The sequence below is a fragment of the Chroicocephalus ridibundus genome, chromosome 2 (genome assembly GCF_963924245.1).
Source record: "Chroicocephalus ridibundus chromosome 2, bChrRid1.1, whole genome shotgun sequence".
Taxonomy (NCBI): domain Eukaryota; kingdom Metazoa; phylum Chordata; class Aves; order Charadriiformes; family Laridae; genus Chroicocephalus; species Chroicocephalus ridibundus.
In genome coordinates, this window is record NC_086285.1 from 38,297,371 (window position 1) to 38,324,997 (window position 27,627).

Consider the following 27,627-nt stretch of genomic DNA (forward strand, 5'->3'; position numbering starts at 1 on the left):
GAAGGGGTGGATGTATTCATGATTGCCAGTATCACTTACAATTGGAGGGGCAAGAAGTAAAGTCCCATCATTTGGTGTGACACGGTTCAGACCAAGCGGGAGAAGCAACTGTCCTTCCCCTCGCAGCTCTGAGGTTATGACTCTGCTTCCCCGAACCCGCCCAGCACGATTTTGAAGCTTTCATGGCCAGCTGTGGATTCGTCACTGAAGGAAAGGATGCTTCTGCCAAGGCTGAAAATCAACCCTGATGTTTAGAGGTTCCAAAGGTCTTTAGACTCTTTCCATGTTGCGCCCTGCAGAGGCTCTTCAAGCTCACGAACTATGCCCCCTTCTCTCTGGTCGTTCTCACACCTTTAGGGATATTTCTCCTGCCTAATAGACTGTGTAAACCACGTACTATGCTGCAGAGCATCCTACTCTGTGAGAATTTAACATACTAATCTGTACTAGCAATGTTTTTGAAGTACTGTATGTGAAAGCTTTCCTATTTTCATGCTTTTTGAAAAGGTTACAAGTTATATTTACCCCAAACTTCAAGCAACTCATACGTTCTTCAAAACTAAAGGAAAAAAAAAGCCTGATTAATTTAATTAACTCCCAAGACCCCATTCTTAAAGGCTATTTTCAAAGTGTAGTCCCAGTTTTGTTTAATCCATTAATTTTATGATTGTTCTTCTTTGTGAGTGGGCCTGCTTTCTCACATGCAGTCTTTTCCCTGTGGTGTACTTAGAAAAATCCTTCTAATCTTTTGAACTCCTTTTGCCAAAATAACTCATTCTGGTTTTTTATAGTCCGTAATTTTTGCCTTTACAAGCTGCTTAATCTGAATGCAATTTTGCTAGTTTTCTTTCTTTTTTTTCCCATTTTCTGTGCCTTGGTGGCATGCTAACTGGTAAAATCTGGAACCTTCCTTTGGAACAAAGGCTTGCTAGAGTTTCACAGGAGAGAATATCAAGAACAAGGTGAAATACTCATTTTAGAGTAGTTTATTTACAGGTGACAAAATTTCAAAATTAATTTAAGAGCGTTTCATTTTCTGTCATAGTCTGGGAAACTATCATCCAGATACTTTTGTTCCCGAGGGCTGAATTTACAGCAGTGCCCTGATGTGGCATGCCAGGACATTTTCCTGCTTTGCCTGTAGAAATCTTTTGCTGGCCACTGTAAGATGCAGAGGTGCACAGGGCGAGACTGGCTGTTACGTTTCCATTCATGTTCTGCCGGATGAACTGTAGTGGTGCTTTAGCTGGTAAATAGCAGAGGGAAGGTGATTCATCTGTTTCTTGAAAACTTTCTGTTCTACTGATTTATGCAGGAGAGGACAAATGCTGGATTGGTTTATCTGTGCCTGCTTGTCTAGAGTTGCCTGTGCCTAGCAATGGCTGGCACGGTAAGGCTGGTTTTGGTCTCCCTAGCCCATGACGGCTTTCTTCGCTTTTCTCCTAGGCCTGTCCCAGGTTCTCTGTCTTCACTGCTGCACCTACACAACCGACAAAGACAGCCTATGCCTGCCTCTATGCCTGGCACCCTGCCCAACCCTACCATGCCTGGATCTTCTGCTGTACTCATGCCTGTAAGTTTTTTGGTTGTTTTGTTTTGTTTTGTTTTGGGGGGAATGTTGTTTTTTCACTCGATTCAGCGTATGCAGAGGTGAAAGTCTGCTGGATTTTCTAAAAAATCAAAGTGTAATGAGTTAAGGAAGCTGGACCTTTTTCACACAAGCGTATTTCTGATGCACTTAATGGCATGTTAATTAGCGTGAGAGTGATTAGAAACAGTTTACATGAGACTACAATTTCTGGTTCTCACAGCTGGTCATGTAGGTGAGATCAGTACACTGGAACAAAAAGATTTTTCTCAAGTCAGACAAAACTGGAAAATCCATGTACGTAAGTTATGCCAGTGAACTCTAAGTAATCCTCTTGTTTGTGGGAGATAATCAGCTAACGAGAAACAAATGTGGCTTACTTTTCCAGCCTGGTAAATTGCCCTTAATTAGAATTTGGTCATGATCGCTGCTCATCTTCCACTCATTTCTGCAGAGTTGGGAATATTCCCCATCTTCTAGGACAAAAGGAGTGCAATTTGCAATTGTAGCTTCAAATTCTTAACTGATTTGAACCCCGATAAGGGGTGGAGATGAATAAGGATGGCATGGGAAAGAAAGGATTGGGAAAGGAGAAGTTTCTATTTCATTGCATGATGTTTGGAAGGACACCTGAGAGCGATTGACCATGGGTGGGGAAGAAAGCGCTGCTTGTTCTGGCTCTTTTGGAGCGAGGGGGATGTTTCACAGGGCTACAATGATTCAGGTTTGGCTGTTATTTGAGCAGGCATTAATAAGTTATTAGTTAATAACTTATCAATAAGGCTTTCCGGGAATATCGACCAGGAAGTTCAACAAAAAAAAAAATATTAGACATGTCACTGTGGGCAGGTTTTTTTCTGGCATGATTCCTGAGGAACCTGAAATGGAGCAAACATCCTGCTTCAGTGTAAGCTCAGGGGCTTTGGGTTGCAGCCGGGGAGCCCTTTGGGCAGCTCTGCTTGCAGACAAGCAGCTGTGCTCCGGCTGAGAGCTCTGGAGACATCAGCATGGAGGCAAGAGAGACCCTACCAGCTCTGGTTGCCCTGGCCACAGCTGCTGTTCCACAGCCCTCCTGAAAGGGCTGCAGAGGAGATGGCGGTGGGAGCTGCTCCTGTCCCATGGAGAGGGTGAGGGCCCCTGCTAGAGGCAGCTTCTCCCCGCCAACGATGTTGTCCTCTCCCCCAGCCCCAGCACCCAGTCTTGCTGGGATCATGGAGGGTGGGAGTCACTTCCTCACCACAGGGCACAAAAAATAGCTCCCCCCCTTGGAAGAGCTCAGGAGGATCCAAAAGGACTTTCTTGTATGAGCCAAAGATTCAGGGGACTGGCCCGAAGCAAGGCAGGATGCTCAGCTCCAGCTGAAAGCAGCACCGTAACCCTATTTATCACCCCTAGCAATACCAAGCAGTGTTACAGGGCTTGCCTCTTTTTGGGGAAGACAATCCAGGAAATTATTTTATCCAGGCCTTACTGCCATTAGGTTGTGTTTGAAAACTGTGTCCCTCCCTCCCAGCCTAGTGAGATTTGCTTCCAGAAAGGGCTCTGAATAGCCAGGAGGAGTTCTCCTTCGTATTTTGCTATCTCAGCAGTACATGAAAGCATCCCTTACACGACATATGGAAAACTCTTCTCAGATGAGCAGTCCGAGTGAAGGAAAAAGAGCCAACTCGTTTTCCATATACTCGAGATTGTAGATTTTTATTTATGTTTTTAACAATCTAAGTTGGGCTGCACTGACAGGGGAAGCCACAACTTTATACAATGATGCTTTTAAAACCACTTAACTCCGAGTGTTGTTATACTGAAAGGGAGAAAATCATTACAAAAAAGCACAAACCTGGGTGGCTGCTACATTTGTTTAGTAAAGAACCCTTTTCTTTATAATTGGCTGTGAGTTTTCAGGGCCGATTCTGACGAAACACACACCGGCGTGCATACACACATGCGATTCACGACACAGATGATTGTTATTTTTCCAGTCATGACTTGAAGAAATAAAGCTGAGTCCATTTAAAGAGAAACTGAGCATAAATTCTTGCAAATGTCTCCAGACGATTTCAAACCTTTTTTTTTTTTTTTCTTTTTCTTTTAAAAGATGGAGCGACAAATGTCAATGAACTCCAACATCATGGGGATGCAGGGGCCGAACCTCAATAATCCATGTGCTTCACCTCAAGTCCCCCCAATGCATTCAGAAGCCAAAATGGTAAAAAAGACAAAATTTTTAAAAAATCATTTTCTTTTCTTATATTGCTCTTGCGTACTGGTTACCCAGACAGTGGGGGATGTAGCCAGACACTGCTTACTTCATTCTTAGTCATATGTTATACTCTTTTTTAATACGCTGCAGTAAATTGCCTTTGTGTCTATGAACTTTCAAGATGTTCCTAGTCCTAGCTGAACTCTCGGTGAGAGGGAACTGAAGTGAAGGGTGGGCTATCTGATCCGTACTGTGTTAAATAGGATTTTTTGTGCAGATTAGTAGAATTTAAGTAAATGGTCTGGCTGGTTCTCTGATGGTGTCAATGCTCCACAACTTGGCTTAAAGAAAATTGTCAGTTAATAGAGAGTGAAGTAAAAAGTGTCTAATGTGGAGGGAGTGTACATAGTCTTTGTTTTTTCCGGATAGGTGCATGGTATGCCAGGGAAATGGCAGTGTTAGAAAAGCAGACCAAGCAATGTATATAAAACTGGGATATTTTCTTTTGCTTGAGTGCAACAAAGGTATTACTGTCAAAAAGAAGAGTCAGAATTTGGACAAAAATAATTGATTTGTATGAGTCAAATGTCACAAAGAAGAGTCAGAATTTGGACAAAAAGAATTTATTTGTACAAGGCAAATGTCACAGTGTTTTTTAAAGTTGTTGTAGGTCTTACAAGGTCAAGGCTTCTCAGGATATGTACTGGTATAGGATTAATGTAGGTAAACTAAACTACAAGTGGGCGTTCGTAAGTTTTCCCCAGCTTTATATGCACTCTCATGGAGGTATTCATCACTAATATCCCTGGAACCGAGTTCATCAATGTAGAAACACTTAGGCTTTTTCAGCTTCAGAACTGCCATTTGCTGGCTAGTGGAAATACGAGGACACAAGTTTGCAGTTTAACTCTGTAGGGTTTTTATCCTCTCAAGATATCTCATCATAGTGGAAAACAGGAGTAACTTCATTGAACTTCTTTCAGTGGCATTTCGCCAAGGTAAAATTGTCGTAAGTGAGAGAATGAAATCAAGCCGACAAAGATTAAGCAACCACATGTTTTTATATATTTCTACTTTGCATGACTGGTACAGCTTTTAAAGTTGTTGTCATCTATCCTGAGGCAAAGAAAAATATCATCGCGTCTATAGGTATGGTGCATGCAAGAGATTCTGGGTTAAGAGCAACAACATATATGAGCTTATTCTATCTGTTTTCTTAGATTGGATAGGTCATGCCTTCACCTCACTGTTGGTCTGGGTTAGGCTGTTAACCCAACCTCTGTTAACACCCCGTCTAAAACCACACTCCGTAAACATGCAGCCAGTTGGCCAGAAGAAGAGCGATAGCCAAAAACGCTGGCTCCCCCAGCCAAGGAAAACCTGTGGTCAAGAGTTCTCTCTCTTCCGTACCACACAGTGACGGTGACATGCCAAATGGCAACAGCATCTGCAGCAGAGCTTGTTAAAAACTTTTTGGAATAGGCAAGTGTTTTTTCAACGCAAGCGTAGCTGAGCCAAACTAAATACTCCTTGGCTGAATAAATCTAAAACTGGCATCTGTTTTGGGGACTAAAGGTTCTGTAGTTTACTCTACCCCCGCACCCCCTGCCTTTTTTTTACTGGAAGTGTGAGGCTACTTAAGAACAAGATTAAATTATTGGTGCATATGGTGAGAATTCTGTGCTTTAATAGCTGAAACTGTGCATTAATACAAATTACTTTTTAATCTGGATAAGCAGGTTTTGTCCCTAAACCTAACCTATGAAGGCATGGTTCTTTCAGACAGAAATTGCTATCGGTTCCAAAACACAGTATAGTGAACAAACAGTGCCTTTGCTTCTCAGGGGCTTTCTGCCACTCTTCCAGAGGTGGAAAAAATCTACATGCATTAACTCTTAGGAGTAAGAGGCATAATTCAAAGCTCCAGGACCTTTCTTCTTTTCCAATGCAGGGTTTTTTTTTAATATTCTGTATTCTGGTTTTATACTTCATTTCTGTTTGAGCACACGCGTAATGTAAAAAGCCTCTTCGTTTAGCCACTGCTTTGAAGAATACGAATCTATTAACAATATTCTGCATGAACAAAAGTGGAAAAAAAGTAGGAAATATTCAGAGCAAAGTTATTTCTTACGTGTAAGTTCATGAATTTTAATTCTGAATCATCTGTATTACAGGCATGTTTGTTCTTATTATTAACTATTTCACTTTGCTTCATGCTCAAAGCATGAGACTTTGCATACTCTGGCGACTTTTTTTAAAGAGTCAAAAATGAGGGTGCTTAGTACCTTACCGGCTTGCGTCCTGCATTAGGAAGGAATTTCAGATTCTGCTAATGCTATTACTGCTGGTGCATCCAGCACTGCTTGTGTTCTCTTTGGTTGGCCCCACTCTGCAAAGAATATACATGTTAAACATTAGGCAGAGTCATCCAAGCTGCTTGCAGCTAACGACTGCAGAAACTGGAGAAATTTGGGGGATTTGGGGCCTGATTCATCAGCCGTCCAAATCCGTGGCAGATGGATCCACAATTTCTTTGTGCCTACATGAGAGAATGCAGGACAGGCTCCTCTAGAAGTGAGATCCAGATGTGTGACCAAATCTTTCTGGCCTCAGGGATGTATGTACCTGTGCAATGCAAGCATGATTTGGTATGCAGCAGTCGTAAGACTATTTGGTGACACATGTGACTTCATCTGCTTCTATAAAATAAATATGAAGAAATAATATCAGTATGGATGCGGTATGATGCCAGGTTTCTTCGAGAAAGAAGGTAGATGGCAAAAGATTCACACCCTTGGTTGGTTCGTTATCACTTTGTAGCAGGAAATGGAAGCCAGTCTGATAAATACATACATTATCTGATATGCAAGCACAACTAAAGACACATACAGAATATGTGTTGCATTAGTGTTATATTTCTATAATAAGCAATTTATTTATCTATACATATGTTAATAAGTTTGTATTACCTGTCATTTATAGAAAGCCACACTCTGCCACCCAAGGTGCTCATTTCCTGGTTTAATTTTTTCGGGAGAATGTTCCTTCAAATATTAAAGTATTGTGGATGACATCCCAGAGCTGATTTAATTTATCACAACAATCTCAGTTTCCCTCACAGTGTGCCTCTCAATTAGGTTATCACCTAATGCTTTAAAACTGTCCTAGGAAATGAATGAGTGAACATCTAAATCAATACTGCTTTCTCCTTAGATTCAGAGCTGAGTGGATAAAACCTTTTTTCTGCTGCCCACCAAAAACACACATTGATTTTGTATTAAAATATATTGCATTGGAAAGTGGAGGAAACGTATAGCTCTAAGTGTACATGGTAAAAATATGCAGAATAGCACGTGTAGCATATTAACATGTGGTTCAGTAGGCTGAGAATATTATGCACTCGAAATTGTTGGCGGTGTCTTCGCCTTAATATACTGCTTACATACCTTTTGGTTTGCAGTTTCAGAGTATTCAAGGTTTTATAACTCGGAAGTGCAATACCGTGTGGATTACCGGAGTGAAAGATAAATAGCGTGCACTGAACTGCTGGAAGGCTGCGTGAGAGCAGGTCTTTCCAGTGGAGCTGATGCCTCTCTATCTGAATTTTGCACAGCATTGATCGTTAACCTGTAGAGATTTATGAGCTCTGAAAGGAGATATAAAAAGCAGAATTGAACTTTTAAATACAGTTTTCAATTTGACCAGTTAATTTTTTTCTTTTGCCCTCTCTGTCTTCCCCTGGCTGGATACATAGCTTTATAAAATTTAAATAAAATGTAATATATGTGGCTTGGCTGTGCCTGCCTTCCTGACAGAATCTATATGGTTCTTTAAAAAAGAAAAGAAATTATTTTCATATCAGAAGCGTGTAGGTTTGTGGGCTATTGTTCTTGCCTTACTAGGCTGAACAGTAGTAATAAGAAAATTAATTCCAAAGTGTCTATCAGATGTAAGACTGAAAACATAACCAGAAAAGAAAAGTAATAAACCAGTAATGACCATGTTCCTAATTATAATGGTAAAATATCCATATTAACCAAACCTCATAATTTACCTAAGAATGCCGGACAGCTTTGGCGGCGGAGGAGGAGAGGTAAAAGAAATTGCGTTTAGCCAGTTGTCATCAGCACTAGTTTTTATTCGGCTTAATGAGAGTTAAGGGTCCAGATCCGACTGGTGTCTGTGAAAAACATGGTCCAAGTGCCTCTGAGCTCTCCATCCTAGCAGAAAGGCAGGGCTGGCTGCGGGGACACGGGTGCATTTCGTATGGCTGTCAGGCAGAGCTCGCTTTCCCCAGGAACAACCGAGTGGGAACGGCTTGGCCGCAGAGGTGGCTGGTTTTCCTCGGGTGCAGTTTGAGGTCTGCATTTGGATGGAGTCTTCTGCTGCTTCTTGTTTCTGTGCCCGTGAGCTGTGATGCTGCAGGGAAGGGAGAAACTGCTGGAGCAAGCTCTTACCCCGGGCCCCGGTTTGGTACTCGGCTTGGCCCTTGTAGCAGCCGTTGGATGGGGAAACAAGAGCGCTGCCCAAACAGCAGTGGCATCCTGGGACAGCTGGTGGCCTTGGGAAGGACATCCCACTGGGTACCAGCTCTGGGACCAGGTCTGCAAGCGTTCCATACTGATTTCAGGGCAGGAGACTGGCGTAGGCAGTCTGGACAGGATCAGAGTCGCTGAAGCTCTAGGTTTAGCTACTTAACACTTCATGACTGAAGGTATTTTGTTAAATATAATAAAAGGTTTGAAGTCTGTGTTTTCCTATCGAGCTGGCTGGGAAAGGAATCGCTTTAGTAGAGCAACACGCATTGCTTCAGGGCCAGAAGCCTTTGCTTCGCAGGGATTCTGGACTACCGAGCAGAAAGAGAAATGTCGCATCTCTGCAGAGCTTTCAACAGCAATTGCTCATCTTGTCCTCCACAATAAAGCAATGAAAGCAGCGTAAGAAAAAATAAAAAGTGCAAAGTGAAGCCTTCCAATATAAAAAAAAAAAGAGTTGTGACAAAATTTCCTGTATCGGTAACTGAGACATGTTTTCAAGAACAGGACTGTTAAATAGTTAAAAAACACAGTGCTTCTGCAACTGTTGACAAAACTCACTGTTCTGAAATCATATCTCCTGTTACATTTGCGCTCGTGTTTTGAAGTCCCCAAAGCAACCTTTCAGTGTGGTCCTGATCTACGCTGTAAATCCTCCCTGGGCAGTAGCTTTGCCTGCAGACAGTATGCCTTGCGGTGGATTAAGGTATTATCGTGATGGGTGAAGCTAATCATATTTTGTTTTGTTTACTGAAACAGGACCTTGTACCCGTCATGCCTAAATGCTGGATTATGAACTAGGCTGGGTAGGAACTAATTCTTCTTAAGCTGTCAGTGGCCCAATAAGCACAATAGAGAAGCGAGGGGGCTCAGTTACTCATAGCTGCTGCGAATACGTGTTGAATACTTGATCTCGCTTCTCCCAAGTGCATACAAATTGCGTTGCCTGTTGCAGACACAAGTTGTAACAATTCCTTGCATTTTTCTTTCTTTGTGTCACTTTATCCTGCGGTGATCTTATCAGTGCTGTTTCCCTAGAAGAACTTGGATTTTTATTATTTTGTTTGCCTTTATTCAGCTGGGTGTTAAAATGACCTCGCTTTCTCCCCCACCCACCAGCCCTCACCCTTTCTCTTTCCCTCTGTTTCTCCACCACCCTCTCTTTCCTCAGAGGATTTACTGTCGTCGTAGATTTGTTTCTCTTTCTCCTTTTCCCTCCGGTGTCCACCCTGATTTTGTAACCATAGCAATAATTGAAATACAATCCCAATATTTGCTTGCTGTAGCTATCATCTAGCCCAACACATGAACTGCTGGCTTTTGTGTGTTGCAAGGTTTTGAAACTTAAGTCAGATGCATCTGTATACATGAGGGCGACTCGTTTGGTGCTGAACTGTCCATTCCAGAAAAGATTTTGTTTGTGTAAAGTTGTGTGTCAGTGGGAGCTGGTGCAAGTGAAAGCAAGTCCTTACAGTAGTGAAGCCAGGGAAAAGGAAATTATAAAAATAAAAACAAGGTCGTGTTATGGGGAAGTTCTGCTTCACATAGATACGTTTCAGTCTTTTGCTTGGACTTTGTACAGCTTTCACTTTCCAAGATTTCCAAGATGAATAATGGAATTTGTTTTGCACTTCAGGCCGTTGCATGTTAAGCCCGGCATTTGCTTGGGATGTACAACTGCATCTTATGACAAGTGATGGGCTTTGGGGTGGAGGGGGTGGTGTTACACATTTTACCAGCTCCATATTTTAACCAACGAGGACACAAGAGCTGGAAGCAAAATTCTCATGGCAATAAATCTCTTCTTTATGGACAGGCTTAAAAAGCATTTTCTAAAAACTATACAGTAGCTAATGAAGCAGTTTATTAATTATGATAGTGTTCCTGTGAGATAAATAATTTTAGTCTTGAACTGAGAGAGAAAAGTGAAGTGACTCACTAGAGGCCACACAATTTGTCAGTGGAAGAGCTGAAACAAGCACAGAAGAATTTCTGGCTGCCACTTCCAGAAAACACAACTTCTGTCTGAGTAGAATTTATGTATATGTATTTTTGTCACGTTAATATTTATTATTAATATTGGAAATATCAATATAATTGTTGAAATATAGTGTCTTTTCAGGACTAGTGGAAGAATGGGGAGACTCTGGACTCCTCGAGCTTATGGTGGGGCAGGCTCAAGTTTAGGGTTCAGATTCAAATAAAGGCGACAGTTTGTGTTTGGATTTAATGCCCCTGAAATTTCCTGAACTTTACTGATGAGATTTTGGCTCAGAATGACAAAAATTAACTGATCTTCTGAGACTTCTGTCATCTGAGATGATGGAAGCCTTGTGAGATCAGCTTCCCTGGCATCGTGGCTTTCACTGAAATCTCCGGAGAGCACTTACTTTCACATAATGTCAACCGTATCCAAACCAGGACTAACGAATACCCCTGTAGAGCTCCTTCTAAGATCACAGGCATATTTGAAATACTGCTACAAGCTGTGTTCAGTCTGAGGAAATGCTCACAGCATTTGTTGTTTCTTCTGTCAGATACGGCCGGTGACACTTTTCAGCGGTGGGAGGGTTATATACTGTCTTCCAGATGTTCATTAGTGCAACTTCTCTTATTTATGTTCGGAGAGTTATCAAGGAGGTAATTTAAAAACTGGGACAGGCTGGGTCTCCCACCCTGGAAACACTTACGCAGCAAACTTTGCTCCGCTTGCGGTTTTTACTAACAAATCGCTGGCCAGTAATGTTTATCTGAGATTTTAGTGGATGAAATGCTATGAATAATCTTCCCAAATGTGCTCCCTAGTGAGACTGTATGGGATGTAGTGTAGTTGGCTGTGTCCTCTGCACTCTGTATCCTCCTTATACTACAATTACTGCATAACCCACCTTACCCCCCCTCCCCCGGCCCAGGGGACCGGAGCAGTCTTTACTCACAGCCTGTTGCTCGCATGCTTGAGGACTGACTGCAATTTCTCTGGCAGCGTGGGCACCTCCAAGTTACTTTAGATAGTTTACCCCATTTTAAGTGACTTATGTTACAAAGAAGACAGGGAAATACTTGATTTAACTGGAATCATTTCCCATTAGTGTTGCAGAGGCATGAGGAAGATGGACTGTGACCAGCTAAAGATGAACTTCAAAGATTTAACTAAAACTAAAACACTGTCTTTTAGGAATAGAATTTAATTTGTGCAAACCGTCTCTCCTCTAGTCATGGATGTGTTACTTTTATTGTATATATTAAAGTCACACTGAAAGCAACTCATTACCATATTGAAAAATGTTCTAAAAATCTTATTTTAAGATAGTATCAAATTCTTCCTTTAGTAACAATATCAGTGTGGAAGTACTTTAATGTAGGATTGGTACCTTTGTGATATTACATTTTCATTCACAAAAGCTTGGTCTTAAAACTATGTTGTAAAAAAAAGAAAGCTTTTGTAAAATAGAAGATCAGCAACCGGGGTTCCTGTAGCTTTGTTTTTCAGTCTACTGGGAATGATTTAAAACAAAATAGACACCTTTTCACTGCAGCTCTGCTCTGCTCTGCTCTGCTCTGCTCTGCTCTGCTCTCCTCTCCTGTCCTTTCCTCTCCTTTCCTCGCCATTTTAATTTTCCAAAATAAGTGTTCAGAAAGAAAACAAGCCCCACGAGCAGCTTAAAGTAGAATTTCATGCTCCTCTACCTTTAAAAAAACAGAAGCAACATTTTTTGGTATCGTCAAAGATTACTTTTAAAATCTAGCCCTGATCCTCAGCTGCTGTAAACCTGTATAAATTCTTTGACTTCAAAGGAACTGTGTGGTTTTTGCATCAACTGAGGACCTAGTTTATACTTCTGAATCTCAAAATTTTCCTTTAGGCAAGCTCTGGCCCTTCCACAGTTTGATACTGCCAGGTAAGCATTTTGTTGGTTTTGGCTTTTGGTTTTAGTGTTATTCTTTTATGTAGAACACAGTACAGATTTGCCTCTTCTTTTTGCGCACTGGTGTTTTGCCAACTCTTCCAGCATCTTGTATGAACTTTTTCTGACTAAATTTTTCAACTCTGCTTCCTATAAGTGTTCATTACATAATATTTAAAGATAAATTATTTTCTCTATGCCCCAAAATAATATCAGGAAATTTTTTATAATTGATTCATCATACCAAGTAATCACTGGGAGTTTTTGACTCTCCTGTATCAGTCAGTGACAGGTATTGGTACCTGTCCCTAATGATTCATAGTGAAGAATTGTCAGATCTTTCTTTGAAACTGATGGATCATTCATGTTGTTATATTTAGGCCACATTATTCTGGAATGTTGAAATTAGACTAAAAGCCACCTCTGAGTATACATGTGCAAACATAGGGTACATTTTTAGTTTCCCATCTGGAAATACATATAAAGTCCAGGGCTGTTTTCAAGTCGCAAGAAATATTGTTATATTTTTATTATGGTATTTCAGTTCACACTCATGCTAATATGAAAAGTTTAGTAATGGCATATCCTCAATACTGCCCTCAAATGCCAAGGTTACACGTGAAGTCCAATGGGATCTAGCAAATGTTTAAACTTTTATTAAAGCCCAAAGCCCAAAATAGACTTTACTAGACCTGTACAAATTATTTTAAATTATGTAAATATTTTTAATATGTCTGGCTTCTGACAGAACACCACTATACACCAAAGTATGACATTTGCCTTACTGTGCCAACTTTTTGATTTTTTTTTTTTCTTCCCAAAATACCTAGCATCATTACTGGATTTGACTAGAGTTTGCTTTATGTGCTGCTTGTGGTTCAGGAGAAATATATGTAAAGAGGATGGACTGTGTTTTCCGACTGTTAACAGAAGCTCTTTAGCACAAGGTTAAGCGTGAACTTTGTTTGGCTGCCAGCATAGCAGGCAGGAGATACCCAGGATGAGGGTGGGTAAAGTCCTGATCTGCTTTCCATCTGATGGACATGTACAGCTGCTCTGTAGGCTGGTGTTGGTGTGCCGTGTGTGTGTGTGTGTGTCACAGAAAACTACGTATTTCGGTTTTTGTAACAGCTATTGCTCTAACTTCATCTTCCAGGAATCCTCTTAAATTAAAAAATCCTGCCAAAACATTAATATCTGGATGTGTACGAAATCTGGACTGAGTACTCCATTTAAACAAGAGGCAGTGGGAGACGATAGTAGAACTAACAATCTGAAGAGCTCCAGCTTTGTTGGCCAAATGTCTGCAGGTGTGCGTGTTTGTGCACATGTGCATGTGTGTATTTTTTTTTTTCTTTTCTGTGATTCTGGTGTTGTTTTTTTTTTTTTCCATCTTTATTCTGTGCACTTTTACTGTGCAAGCATAATCTTGCATATGCCTATTTTGCCAACTTTGTCCATCTGTTTATTTGTGCATTGCCTTATCTTTTGTTAGGAAACCACTTTTCCTGAAATATTTCACAATGTTGAAGAACAATAAATAACTGAATATCCATCTGTATTATCCAAAAATCACTTACTAACATTTAGGATGACTACCATTTGCATGAAGAATGGGAAATTTGTTCTGCTACATCAATTTGCTGAGAGCTGTCAGTCTTCTAATTAATGTTAGTGATGGATTAGTTTGATTGGAAACTTGATCCAAACAATCTTTGAATTAGTCAAATAAACAGTTCCCAGAGTAGTCTAGGGTTTATGTGAAAACTGGTATATAAATGTATTACTGCTGAGAATTAAAATAGGAATGAATAGTCCTTGGTGAAATTTGTGGTTACTGGGATTGTCCAAGGATACCCAAATCCTTCATTTTAGAAGATAAGGCAGCTTGATCCAATTTTAAAGATTTTAGAAAGTAAAACTTCCCTTTCTTCTACACTTAAAATTCAAGATACGTTTATACTAGTCTTAGTAAAACTGGTATATGTGAAACTATTTTAATACTGCCCACAAAAATCTAAATGGCATAGCTATGAGTTGTAGGGCTTCTGACCACCACAAACTGGGCAATGACCAGCTGGATGAAGTAGCTTGAGAGTTCCTCACTTTACTAGTTCCCATCTTTGGTTTGTCCCCTCCACAGTGAAAACAACAGAGACCATGAACATGCATTTCGTTGGAGCATGTGAGATATTTCTGCAGAGATTTTTAAGGTCTCAAGCAGAAGCGAAGGTTTCTTGACCTGCATGTGTGAAGGAGATGATAAGCAACCAGGGTTAAGTCCTGGATGTCTTTAAGCAGAGATGCTGTAGATCGTGCTGAGCGCTACATTTCCTGAAGTGTCTTTCTTTCAGAAACACGCTGCCAGCCTCCTGGCTGTTACAGGACAGGAGAAATCATGATGTGCACGTGGTTGGGAAATGGCATTTGCTTGAAGTCGTGGGCTACCTGCAGGTTGATCTCCATCTTTTGTTTCTCAGTGGGATGTTAGTATCACAAGTGATGGACCGATATCCACGGAAGGCTAATGGTGACAGCATGTATGCCAGGAGCCTCCCTGCAGGAGCCTCGGCAAAAAGCAAGGAGAGGAGACCAGCAGGCTCCATCCAGGTTCTGGGCACTCCCAATGTCGACACTGGGCAGCCATGTCCAATGAGGAGAGAGGGTCCGCGGTCCTGGTGCCCTTGAAGTAAAGGAGCATATATGCCCTCTCTGTGAGATGTAAAGCAAGACCTCTTCCCCCATGGTGTTTGTAAAACACCGTGAGAGCCCAGTTCTCACCAGCAGACGTCTTCTGCCCCTTCCTGAGCCTTGGTGGAGGGTAGGCACTGGTGTTGGGCTTTGGTTTCCGGGGAACACGTGCAGGAAAGCTGGCAGTGCATCTGTGTCTCTGGGGCTGCTCTTCTTTGAAGAAGAAAACCACACAAGACACACCCCCAAGCCCCTCTCCTCTTCATTTACACATCCAGTAGGTAATGTTAGCATGGTATCGGTGAACAACTCTACCTGTCCACTTGAATCTCCACGTGGCATTTGATGTATCTCCCATAATAAATTATGTACTTCAAGCAGCAATAACAATAGCTGAGATTCTTGAGACGGGAAGAGTCACGTTACCAGAAGTACCAAAAAGGCTGATTAAAATTAAACCGTAGCAGACAACAGTTGTGTTACAAAGGAAGGCTCGATTACAGCCAAGTCACTTTCTTTGCTAACCTCTGACTTATTTATTTCTCCTGCATGCTGCAGTCTGCATACTCTTTCTGGTTGTAATGAGCATTAATTGATTAGCTGGATCTATGAAGAGCTTGAGCACTCGTAAGTACTGTCCCAGTGGGTACGCAGCTAAATAGTTTATGAGGTAATTAGTATTTTAATGCCTTTTCTAATGAGCCTTTTCAGTAATGAAATCTCATGAGAACATTATTGGTTCATATATATTTCTTCAGACACAACAGAAGGTAAGCTAATGCTATTAAGAGATTTTAAAGCTAGTTTATAAAATGGTTTTTAGTAACTTATTTTTGAATACGTGCCTTGGTTCATTTTGCTTTATTAAAAAAAAAGCCGTCTTAATTTTTCCCACCGCTCCGCCTCTTGCACTCCTCTCTCCTGACAGAATTCTTACACTAGACTGCAATTTCAAATAATTGGGATAATTTCTGAGGCTGCTACCCGATCTCCTAAGCTCAGCTGTAAGTAAATAATACCATACTGTCTGAGCGTGTTGTTTCAGATGTGTTCTCATCCTGGGAAAAAAAACAACCCTGTGCCTGGCTGCACTGTGCTTTGGATTTATGACTGTGTCAAGTTTGAGAGAATGACCAACCTCTACAAAGCTTTTCAATGTCAAGCTGAGCTCTATTCTGGAGGCTCGAAAGCAGCCCAGAGCTTGCAACCATACAGGCAGCCTTACTTCACCTCCTGCTTCAGGTTCTTTGGGTGTACCCCGTTTTATCCAGGTTTAACCCATGGTGGGAAGGGTGCCTTGCATTTTATTTCTCTGATACCTAAAAGAAGACGGCTTCAGATGGCTTTGCTGGGAAGAGCGTTTCGGTGTGTGAATGGCTCATTTTATTGTTGACCATGGGGACAGTACTTGCTTTTTGTCCTCTGGAGATCACAAAGTATCATCAGCTTTTTATGTACTCATCTCTTAGTACTCACTTCTTCCAGCTGGGAAGTGCAGTCTTAGTCCTGAGCGGGACTACAGCCGCAATTTAACAGCACATAGCGATGCTGTGAAACACCCTGGGCCAAAGGCCGAATTGTGTATGTTTTGGAAACCTGTTTCACAAATTAGTTTTACATAGTCTAGGTGATGTATGCCTTAAAATACTTCGGAAACTTCATTTTAAGTTAAGGATGTACAAATCCTATTTAACACTAGAAGCTGTAGCAGTAAGACTATAAGAAATTTCCCTGTACAGATCTCATTATGTAATGTAAGATGTAATGAGTTTAATTGATCCTTGGGGTGTCTTTAATGGTGTCAGCACAGTTTCGTGAAGGATGGATTTGGCCTAGGGACACCACCACCATAAAGCCTGACTGTCTTCCACTGGTATTTCTTTCTCTGTCTCCAAAGCTTTACTGAGACGTGTCACTGTGATATATTAATGACCTAGTACTTGTTGATGATTCTAAGTTATTAGTGGTATGTGTATTGTCTTCTTCAAATGATTATGAAAGCCACATTTTCAGTTAGGGTAACTGTAAAAGCCCCCTCCAGAACATACAGAAACAGTGTCCTTTGACTTCATGTATTTGACCTTGCTTCCAACACCACGCATTAGCAACGCTTAGGAGATGAAGAACGCCCAACGCTGACCACTGCTTTCCACATTGCCTGCCATCTCCACACCCTTCTGCAATATGAGACCCAACAGCACAGGAGAGGCTAATGCCTCCTGTGTCAGCTCCTAACAGCACCCACAGGGGTTTCAGTGCTCGCCCGCGCGGCACGGTGGAGCCCTCAAGGCACAGTCAGACGCACTCTCAGGATGGAGGCTGAATGGCCGAATCTGTTCCCTCAGATGAGATGTGATAGCTTCCTAGGTCCATGTTCATGGTCTATTTAAAAAGCAAAATAAATCAGATTTGCCTGAATTGGCTTCAGAGGTGAGCCAGCCACCCCGGCTACTCCAAGACCTTCTGCAGGGTCAGCAACCCATGCCAGTGCCCGGAGAAGAAAGTTCAAGCGAGAAGGTGCACATCAGGTTACCAGCCCAAGAGCAGAGGAAAAATATCCTCAGAGAAATATTTTGGTTTCCATTCTGGAAATTTCGTAGAGGGTGTTTCTTCTCTATATTCAGAAGCTTCCTTAGCGGAGAAATGATCCGTGAGCTGTCGGAGGGTAGGAGCTCTGAACTGTCTGTCTTTGGTAGCCTTTGGACTTTACTAAAGCCATCTCTGAACACTGATGGAGCACAGTCAGAATTCAGTTGGGGTGGTGGGGAGACTAGTTGCCAGACATTGCTTTTGATTTTGGTTAATATTTCTTTTAAACTTGAAACGGGCTGGAGTTGTTTTGCTTACTTTTTTGGAGACTCTATTTTTGTTTGTGATTCCTGAGTCATCACCTGTCTTTGCCAAGACTTTATTACATCTAACAAAAGGTATATTATTGATGCACTGTGGCATGCACAAAGCCTTTCTATGAACTTCACTGGACTTGTGGTCCTCCCAGATTCATTTTGCTCCTTCTCTCTTCTCCCGAGCAGGTCCATGCTCTGTGCTCTGCTCTGACAGGAGGGAAATGCTGAGCAGGCTTTGACACCTCATCGGCTTAAAAGCTCAGCTTTCTCAACTTCTGATGCATTTAGATCCATCCTCTTACCTTTCATTCTGTAATAATGTATATGTATATACATTTATTTTTTTTCTTTTTGGTGATTGCTCAAAGAACAGTGGAGAAGTAGGCACTGAAGAAACATCTTGCCTTTGAAATACTTGGAAAGAGCAAAAGGCACTTAAAAGATATGTTTGGCACCTTCTATTTCTTTCTCCTCCTTGTGTGTACCATGAGGTCATGATTAATGGTTTTTGTGATGTTTGGAGGGCAGAAATCGCTTGCATGTTCAATTCAGGAAGACCTCTGAATCGGCAGGGCCCAGGGGAACTGGCAGCTCTGGGTCTGAAGGACCCGTGATGTCATCTCATGTGGCCACGGGGGATGCAGCTATTACTTCTTTAGGCATTATTCTTGGATAGGACTAAGGTGTGTGGGTTTTTTTGGCCTCCCAAACACATTAATTCTGCCCTGAGCAATGGAAAGATTCCCCACCCTCAGAGGAGGCTGTTTAGGATGGCGGGAGTTTTAATGTGCAGGAGCAGGGGGCTGTTGAGGGTGTGCATGCAATAGGACGACCAGAGAGGACTCTAGACTTTACAGATACATTTCCAGTGATGCAAACTGAGCTCAAAGGAATGGGAACCTGTAAATGAAGTTTACTTGAAATAAAGCTACTAAGAGAGAAACATACACAGTAGAGAAATAGGATATTTTGACATTTATTCATGACTTTCCTGGGGTGTCTTGGACTGTATAAACTCACTGATGTTGTGTTAGTGGAACCCTAGATTCCCTGAGGCCACAACTGGGACTGGAATTTAACTTGTTTTGCTTTGAAGAAAGAAGAGAAAAAGAAAATTCATTACACTAGTGTAACTCCTGTCAATTCTGCACATAAAGGAATTATGAACAAACACGTCATTTAAGAAATTATGGACAAACTCATAATTTCCTGACAACCTCCTTCCAAATCATGTGCATTTTGAGACTATATATTTTCTATATAGAAGGAGGAATGGAGTTGAATGCCTTCTTTTTCTTCAGTCCATTTGTTTCAGTAAAAGAAGATGCTATTGAAGACATGTTGGGTTGTCTGTCTGGTGTCATTGATGAACTCTGCAAGAGATCTGCTATCTCTGTTTTGCTTGTAAGCTAAATGGATACATTCAAAAGGCATGGATAGTTTAAGCATCGCATTCTCAGAATATCTTATTTTCTTGCAACCTACTAAACTTTAATTCAGAATAATTGTGTCTTGTATTTACAGTTCAATTTAGATGTTGTTTACTTATGTTTACATATTGTGCCTGGCTAATAGATGGCAGATACTGAGTGAAATTAAAACACAGAGAACCCAGACAATAAACACCCCAGCTCACAGTTAGACTATGAGTCCTTGTGCTTTTTCATAGTGTGATTTCAGCGTCTAATTAAGCAGATGCTCAAGTAGTTTGGGGAACAAAATCTTAAATTGCTCAATTAAATTACATTTCCCTATCAGCATGAGCTTCAGTGTCAAAAGATAAATTTGCAATCAGGAGCAGATATTTAGGATGAAAAGTATGACATAAATTAAACCACCTCAAAAAGCCAGAAATAAACTCTTAGTTAACAACACAAAGTGCACACTGGGAATGTAGGAAAGTACAGTAAGTCTTACTATAGGGTTGCCTATTTTGAAGAAGACAGAGCAAAGGGTATGCCTGAATTTCCTCAGTTCTGAATTGTTTTCTGGGAAAACGCTACTCTTTCGCATATAGGTGTTATTCTCGTTACTAAGTTGGAACATTTCCTTTCCCACCCCTGTCAGTCACATTCCAATCAAAAATTTGTCCCAGTGCATTTTTGGTGATGGGGAACAGCTAGTGGCATATAATTTAAGCTAAGTAGGGTGAATATCCTCGTTTATGTGCAAATAATGTAAAAATTAGGGATGTCTTTATGGTTAAGTTTCTTTATTAATATTGCTGCTTTAATTCACTAACAGTTTTACTCCTGAGCAAAAAAAAAAAAAAAAGATTTCTGGATTTTGTAAATGAAGCTGAAACCATGGGGTTCGCAGTATGAGGGCTACTCTGAGTACAATGTCCGCATTAATCTTTGCTCCTTGCACAGGAGGCTGGAGCTGCCTGCCAGAGCTAATGAATGGATTCTGACTCTGCCACGTTAGGCTATTTCCAAATACAAAGGCTGGTCACAAATTACAGTTTGTCCAATGGCATCAGATAGAAGCATTAGAAAAACATTTGCTTAACAGCAATAATTAGTCAGCGATAGAGGCAAGATTGCTTTGGAGCACTGAGGCAAATGTGGCTTTCTGTGGGAAAAAGCCTGTTGCCTGTCCAGTGATTCATAAAAAGCAAAAAAAGGTGCTTTAGTTACATTTCTTCTAAAGGTGAGACCAAACCACAGCATTTCTACAAAACCCAAATAACCTCAGTCTTTACTGCAAACACTGTAGTATTTTAGGAGCACTACCTTTCCTCAATTAAACAAAAAAAAAATATCTCATTGGAGAGTTGTTTCTGGCTTGGGTTAGGATCATGTTTGCATAGATAGAGTGCTTCACTGAGTGAATTCTTTTTAGCTTAAACCTTAACAGTTAAATTAGAAGAAAACTCACAACTGGCGCAGAGGAGCTCAGCAAATCACCAGGCAGCCTGGGCTGCTGAGATGCTTTCGTTCTTTAGCAATGAACTCATACCTTGGGCTTTTGTATTCTCGGGGAGAAGAATCCATAGTTCAGAGAACTGCTAGAAACAGGATGGTTAAATGAAGCCCAACAGTAAGCAATTCCTGTTACTGAAGCATGTCATTGAAACTTGGCACAAGCGCTAGCGCTGAGCTTGTGCTGTGGAATGGTTTTAAGTGCTTGTCATCCCATAGATACTGCTGCAAATGTTCTGTACTGTCTCTCCTTTCCTGCGCTGTCTGGGAGAGTGAGTACAAGAATAAGTCTATGCATTTTCATTTGTTTGACTTTGAGTTTTCTGCGCTTTGGTTTCAGTAGCGTGGCTATCAGATGAATGAGGTTGTATCCATGCCAGGAGAGATGCAAAACAGCCCATTACTTCATTGTGTGGTTGATTTGCTTGTTTGTTTTAAAAGTTTGCATGTACTAGTGAATGCAAGGGGGTGATAGCATCTAATAATTGCCGTGCTGGCAGGAGCGATGCGAGCTCACCCACACAGCCTGCCAAGGTACCTCTAGTCTGGCTTGCGACACCTTTTTTTTTTCCAGCGGTTGTCCCGCTGCCGTAGCGCAGAACCAGAGAGCAGCTTTCAAGTGCTCACAACTGGCGTATGCAGTGAGACCACCTAATTAATTTTCCTTTTTGATGTGATTAGGTTTTGACTGCGATGTTGGCATCTCTTGTGCCAAGGTATTTAACGGGGGGTTCCTGCTGTGAAAGTCCTCGTTTCCACTTTTGCGCTGGTGCAACTAAAGGGATATTATTCCCTTCCCAAGCTGATCGTTCTGCGAAAGATTTTGAGAGGGATCTGGCAAGAGCAAAAACTATGAATAGATTAACAAACACTGGTAATCCCGGCGTTGCAGAAAGATTGGCTTGATTGCTTTATATTTGCAGGCTTGTGTCAATAGTGCAGAGAATTGTAAGAGTATCCTAAAAAGCTCGTAATAGTTTCAGTGTGTATAGTTTGCTTCAGGAACTGTCGTTCTACAGTTCCGAGTGCTAATTAAAGGTATTGTGATGAGGGCTTCCTCCGGTGCCCGTATTCTCTCGGCGTGGACTCAGGCACAGTAAGGACCTCAGTGGGGCAGCCTGTTACTGTGATTTCTGTGATCTGGAGCAACAGTGGATGGTTGGTTATTAAACAATCAATTTTTTTTTTTTTAAGGATGTCTTTACCAATGCTAATTAAAGTACCTGTAATTACTAAATTGTCTCATTAGTTAAGATAATCCTCCAGATTATTTTCTGTTTACTGGGTTGCTAGGGGTGCCTAATACATCAATATGTGTAGAAGTGTTCGATGAGATTGCCAGATTTTTTGAAAGATAAATAGTTTTACATGCTTCAGAAGTAGACTCCAATTGGCTAAGGAATTGGCCAAAGACTAAAAATGTGACATCATTCTTGGCAAGTGATAAAGATATATTTTTGTTAACAGACACTATATAAAAAGTGCGCTATACTACTTCTAAGCAAAAATCTGTGTCTCAGAATAATGAAATGTCTTTTAGTCGAGAATTTTTTTTTAAAGAAATGCAATTTACTGACCAGTCCTGTGTATGAGTCTGCTTAATGCAATGGATTTGTTCTTCTTTATCCTTTTTTATTTAAATACAGTTAACACATATGACATATGAATACTTTTAAATCAATACCGGTATTTAGCAGATAAATGTAATTATTGCCTATTAATTCTTCCATCAAATCCATGTTTGTGTAATAGACGTACTGTAATTGTCTTCTTGAGTCCAATCACATACTTCAGCTTTCAGCAATTATATTTTAACTTAATTCCAATGACTGATTAAAACCATGTGTATTCAGGTTTAGATAGATGTGCTTACTACGGGATTGTTAAACCTGCAGAAAATATGTTTTTAATAATCCATTAGTATTTAATTAGCATGCAATAACTGTCTTATTAAATCTAAATTAAAACCTTATTTGAGGCATGTAATTGAAAGTGCCACTGGGTAAAATCTAATCTGTCAGGGATGAATTTACATGGAATAACAACACCAAATTTTTCTTTTCTGCAGTTTTCAGGGTCTTCCCAAACATTTGCTTAATCATCGCAGTGGAATCTTGCAAAAATCAGTTTTGTGCAAGTGCAGCATTTGAAATGCTTTTTGGGTCAGAGCTGTCCTCTTTTGAGAGTTCATCTTGATTTGAAAGATGATTCTTTGGGTGGAAGACGAGGAATTCTTAAACCTTTACCAGATGCCAAAATGTGTGTAGGACCCGGTGAATGTTTCCCACTAGCCAGTGAAGGAGAGCTGATTTGCAACGCCTACCACATGGTTAGGTGTCCCTCAGCGCCTCAGCATACGCTGACAAACATGGCAGGAAGAAGTTTTTTGGGACTCTATCTCTGTTCATAGAAGATTTATTATCACATGTTGCTATGTACGAGCGGTCACACAACACAGCTGGCAGGACCAAACTGCAGCAAAATAGGACAATTTACAGAAATTGTGACACTTTTCACTGCTCCAGAGTAAAAGTGATCCAGAATCCATCCAGAAAACATGAATTCATAAATGCTACTGGTGGATTTGCTTCAGCAAGACTGATGGAGTCTGTGTAAATTATCAAACCAAATTACTTGTAAAATTCTAAGCATCATTGGTTTGAGATTAATAGCTACGCAGATCCCTGTAAAGATGTGTTTAATTAACTGGCTAGCAAATTTATAGCACAAATCTTCTCTGAGATCTCCTTTGCAGAGTCCAAGTCTGCTGTTCCCCTTCCTCATCATAACCCCGTCCCTCCTTGACAGTAAGTGGGAAAACTGCAAGTGCAGGAAGCGCAAGATAAAAGACCTGTAATTTAGCAGGTGAATCACAGGAGATAATTTTCCCAGGATATTTTATGTTGGTGCTTAGCCATTATCAGCTTCAGTCTGCTTTGGGTGCCAGTCTCCATGGACATAAGGTCCCATTTAGGAGCTAACCATCATCTTGGTTGTATCTTGATATGGGCGACGTTCTCATGAACCTGAGGCGATTCAGCAGATTGGGATTTGGCTGCAAAGGATGGGGTAGATTCCAGATGTTGTGATGGGGCTGTCTAGGGATGCAAGACTGTGGTTAGGAAGGGAGTAAAAGATTACCATGGATAGAGAGCAGGGAGGAACGGCAAAATATTTTGCTGATTCCCTAGCCAGTGTTGGCCAGCAACGCCTAAAGTGTTGACAGACCTCAGTTCCTGAGTTGTGGTGGACAGTTCTGTCCCTTCCCGAACTGCTCACAGGACAGAAATTCAACTCAATCCTCTATTTTTATTAACAAGCTGGGGAGGATTACGGTAAAAGACCATCAAAGAAGGATGTAAAACAAGGAAACTTTCAAAGGGGAATGAAGAACCTTGAGAGCAACCTCAGCTACGGGCAGAAATGTAGCCTTTGAAGGAGGATGGGAATTTGCAAAGACATGTACATGCAACAAGGCGAAGTGAACACAGAAAGGCATCGGAGCTCACTTGAAAAGGGCCAAAAAAAATTATGTATCCGTGATGGGAACAACCCCTAGGACTACACAAGTCAAATTAAATGGTTCCTTTTACTTGTAATATGTTTATGATTAGGCCACCCAGGAATGGCTGTCATGGTGAATGCGCTACGTGTGTAAATTGTGATCTGTTTATTTGAACTTAGACTCTTAAGTGTTACTGGACGACCATGCAAAACTGGAGTGCTCTTACTCTGGAACAGTGAAAACTGTCACAATTTCTGTAAATAGTCCAATTTTGCTGCAATTTGCTCCTACCAGCTGTGTTGTGTGATTGCTTATACAGAGCAACATGTGATAGAAACTCTTTTATTATAAAGAGATACAGCAAAAGCCGTGGGCAGCAGAATTCAGTAAAGAATGCCTGAACACTGTAGTAGTAACCACACAAGTACCTGAGATACAGTCAACAAAAATGACTATACCCCATGGAGTTCTTCCGAATCAATGGCAGGGAGGTAGCTACGGTGGAGAACTGCTGACCAGAGGAAATAGGGTACAAAATTATTTAATTGCTCATCTTCTTAATTTGAAATTGGTGGAGTGTCAGGTCTAGCGATTGAAACTACCCAGGGGTTTATTTACACAGCCCGATTTGAAACACCTGTCTAAATCAGGAGCCAAAGCTCCTAACAAAGTTAATGGAGCACTTAGGTTAAAACTAATTACAGTCTAACATTAGGTTCTCTGGATGGCTCTCTGGTGGCACCACAGGCCTGGGGGCAGCTGAGGGTCCCCAGCCGGGTGACTGACACAAGTGGCGTGAGTAAGCACTCATCCCCCGAGCTTCAGAAAGTTCAACGGTGGAATATGCAGTGTTCATCACTATCGTTATGCATGGTTAAAAACTCTGCGAGTCACAGAGAGGGACACGGTAATGCTTAGTGAAATAGCAAATATTAGAGCATATTACTATCAGTCTGGGGTTAGAGCTTCGGCAAGGAATAAATCGAGTAGCTATGGAGCTATGTTGACTTCAGCGACATCAGTTTACACTTGCTGAGAATCAGAATCGGGGTTGGGTTTTCATAATCAATCTTTTATCTTCTCCTGGTGCATGTTTGCATATGCTCTCTTTCCCTCTCTCGCTAATATTTTTAAGAAAAGAAGCTGCTGTGGGTTCACTGAGGACAAGGATATTAACATGGTTATCAGAGAAATTATTACGTGTGCTTCATTATATTGTTTTTCAGTGCTGGCTTGTAAAATCAGGATTACTATAAAATAAAAAAGTCTCTCCCAGATTGCAAAAAGTAGAAGTATTTGGCTTTCGTTTCTAATCAAACAGGCTAAATATTCATGTTTATGTGCCTAAATGAAACTTTTGTATGCAGTCTTCCACCCCATCTGCATGAATAGTAGCATTGTAACAGGATGAGGTCACTGCAGAAGGGAAAGTGAGGTAAGAACACAGCTGAATCTACAGCCTCTCTGCTTCATGGTGCACCAGCTTGTGCTTAAAGGAATACAGCGTTTTTTGCCCGAGCCAGAGTCGCCGCGGGCACTGCCTGCGGAGCTGAATGCCTCTCGCAGGGCTCTAGATGCATTCCTGGCTCTACTGTATGGTCTGATGCACAGTGTACGGTTTCCTCTGCTTTTACAAACTGCTCTTCGGAGACCTCTTTACACATCTAATATAAGTGAAAATCCATATGGTTTATTTTAAAGCCTTCATTTAAAAAAAAATAAACAGTTATCAGGACTCATTCTGCTCTGACTTATGTGGCGTAAATCCTGAGCAGTCCCTTTGTAATACTTGCTGATGTTCAGGATTTATGCCAGCATCAGGGGGAGCGGCGTTTGGCCCATCAAAGGGCTTCTTCCCCCCTCATTCTTTTAAAAAGAAGTGACTCAACTTTATAAAGACTGATGTCTTCCTTTTGGCATCACCTTTGTACCTAGTGGGAACTCTTACAAATATACCGTATGGCATATCCTGGTGCGCGCGTCTGAGAGCTGGGCAGTGGAAGGGTGACATAGCAAAGCGGCGCTTGAAGAAGTGCGAGATTCGCTAAATCTGTATGTCAGTTCATATTTTACCTATTCCTTGTATTAACTTTAAAGGCCATATAAACAGGTTGCCAAGGGTATACTGGCAAATCGCCTCTCCTCACCCACCATCATAATTAGAGCTCTGAGAACTTGGAAAAACCTGCCTAGTGAGCAAGCCCTTCTCGCCCTTTTTCCACAAGCCTCTCCAAGCTCACAAACCTGGGTAGACTTGGAGCAGCTGCTATTTCAAACAAGACTGTCCATCCCAGCCTCACCACCCAGCGCGGGAGCCAAAGGGGCTCTGTTTTCATCCCACGCCACCTCTTGCTGCTTTAGCTTCCCAGTGTGGCTCCATGAGTTCCCAACGAATTTGTCCAAAATAGAAATACCTTGCTCATGAATGCCTTTGCCACGTCGTGCGGCATTGAACCCACCACTCTTCTTGACCCAGACTTTTTGGAGTAGCCTGTTTCTATCTCATATATCAAACTCTTCCACTCAGGCAGCTGCTGATAACCTTGAGGTCAGACTGATATGCCGTCTGATGTTTCTGGAAGCAGGACACTCAGTACCATGTTCCTGCTGCGGAGGGCTTCTGATCAAGCCAACACCAGGGTTTATTTGCTCATTTTGGCATGGGGTTTTTTTTGCTTTGATTTTTTTTCCCGCTCCCCTCACAGGCAGTGGGTTGAGCCAACTGTTATCAAAGTAAAATCATAAAAGTTTTAGAAAGACTTTGTGGCTCATTTGGAACCCTCGTCTTTGCCCAGCACAGGAAACCAGGTAGGAGATGGTGAGGCAAACAGAGAAGTCTGGAGAGCCTTTTCCCTGGAAAAACTTGTCATTTTCTGGTTACCTGAGACAAGACTTTGTTCACCATGGGTTGCCAGGCAGGACAGCATACGTGCATCCTCCCTATAGAAAGAGGAGCTCAGAGGCTCTTTTAACTCTGCTCCAGGCATCCCCCAAACACCAAAATAATTTCTATTTTTCCTGCCCCACCACATCCGACGTTTACTCATAAGCGTTGGAGCTGCACACGGCAGGCTGAGAGCTGGCGCTGGCCTGCCCTGCTCTGGCCGTACTAACATCTGTGCTTCTTCTCAGCCTCTCTGCCCCAGCTGGGAGTTTGGGACTGTGGCAGCTCGAGGAGAGAGGGAGGGAGAGATACGAGCCCGTGTGATAGAGTGAGTGATGATGGGATGAAGAATGACGTACAAGTAGGGGAAAAAATGAAGCTGAAACCAAGAAAGAAAAAAAAAAAAAGGCATAACCGTATGAAGACCCTGCAAAAGGAAAAGGGTGTCTGGAGCGATATGGGCAAAAAACAAGTATCCGGGTAGCGCTTTGAATAGCCACATTCAGTCTCTGGAAGCTGGACGTGCAGCACAAATTGCTTTTATTGGGA

The 27,627-nt window shown here is 41.5% G+C and overlaps 1 protein-coding gene across 5 annotated transcripts in view; it reads left to right on the forward strand.

Annotated features, from left to right (window-relative positions):
• CREB5 (cAMP responsive element binding protein 5) overlaps nucleotides 1-27,627 on the forward strand; it is a 260,697-nt gene that overhangs the window by 185,962 nt on the left and 47,108 nt on the right. For all 5 annotated transcript variants that reach the window (XM_063325090.1, XM_063325093.1, XM_063325089.1 and 2 more), the window contains 2 exons: nucleotides 1,447-1,573; nucleotides 3,684-3,794. In XM_063325090.1, the coding sequence (XP_063181160.1) occupies nucleotides 1,447-1,573; nucleotides 3,684-3,794 (238 nt within the window). The remainder of the gene's footprint in view (nucleotides 1-1,446; nucleotides 1,574-3,683; nucleotides 3,795-27,627) is intronic.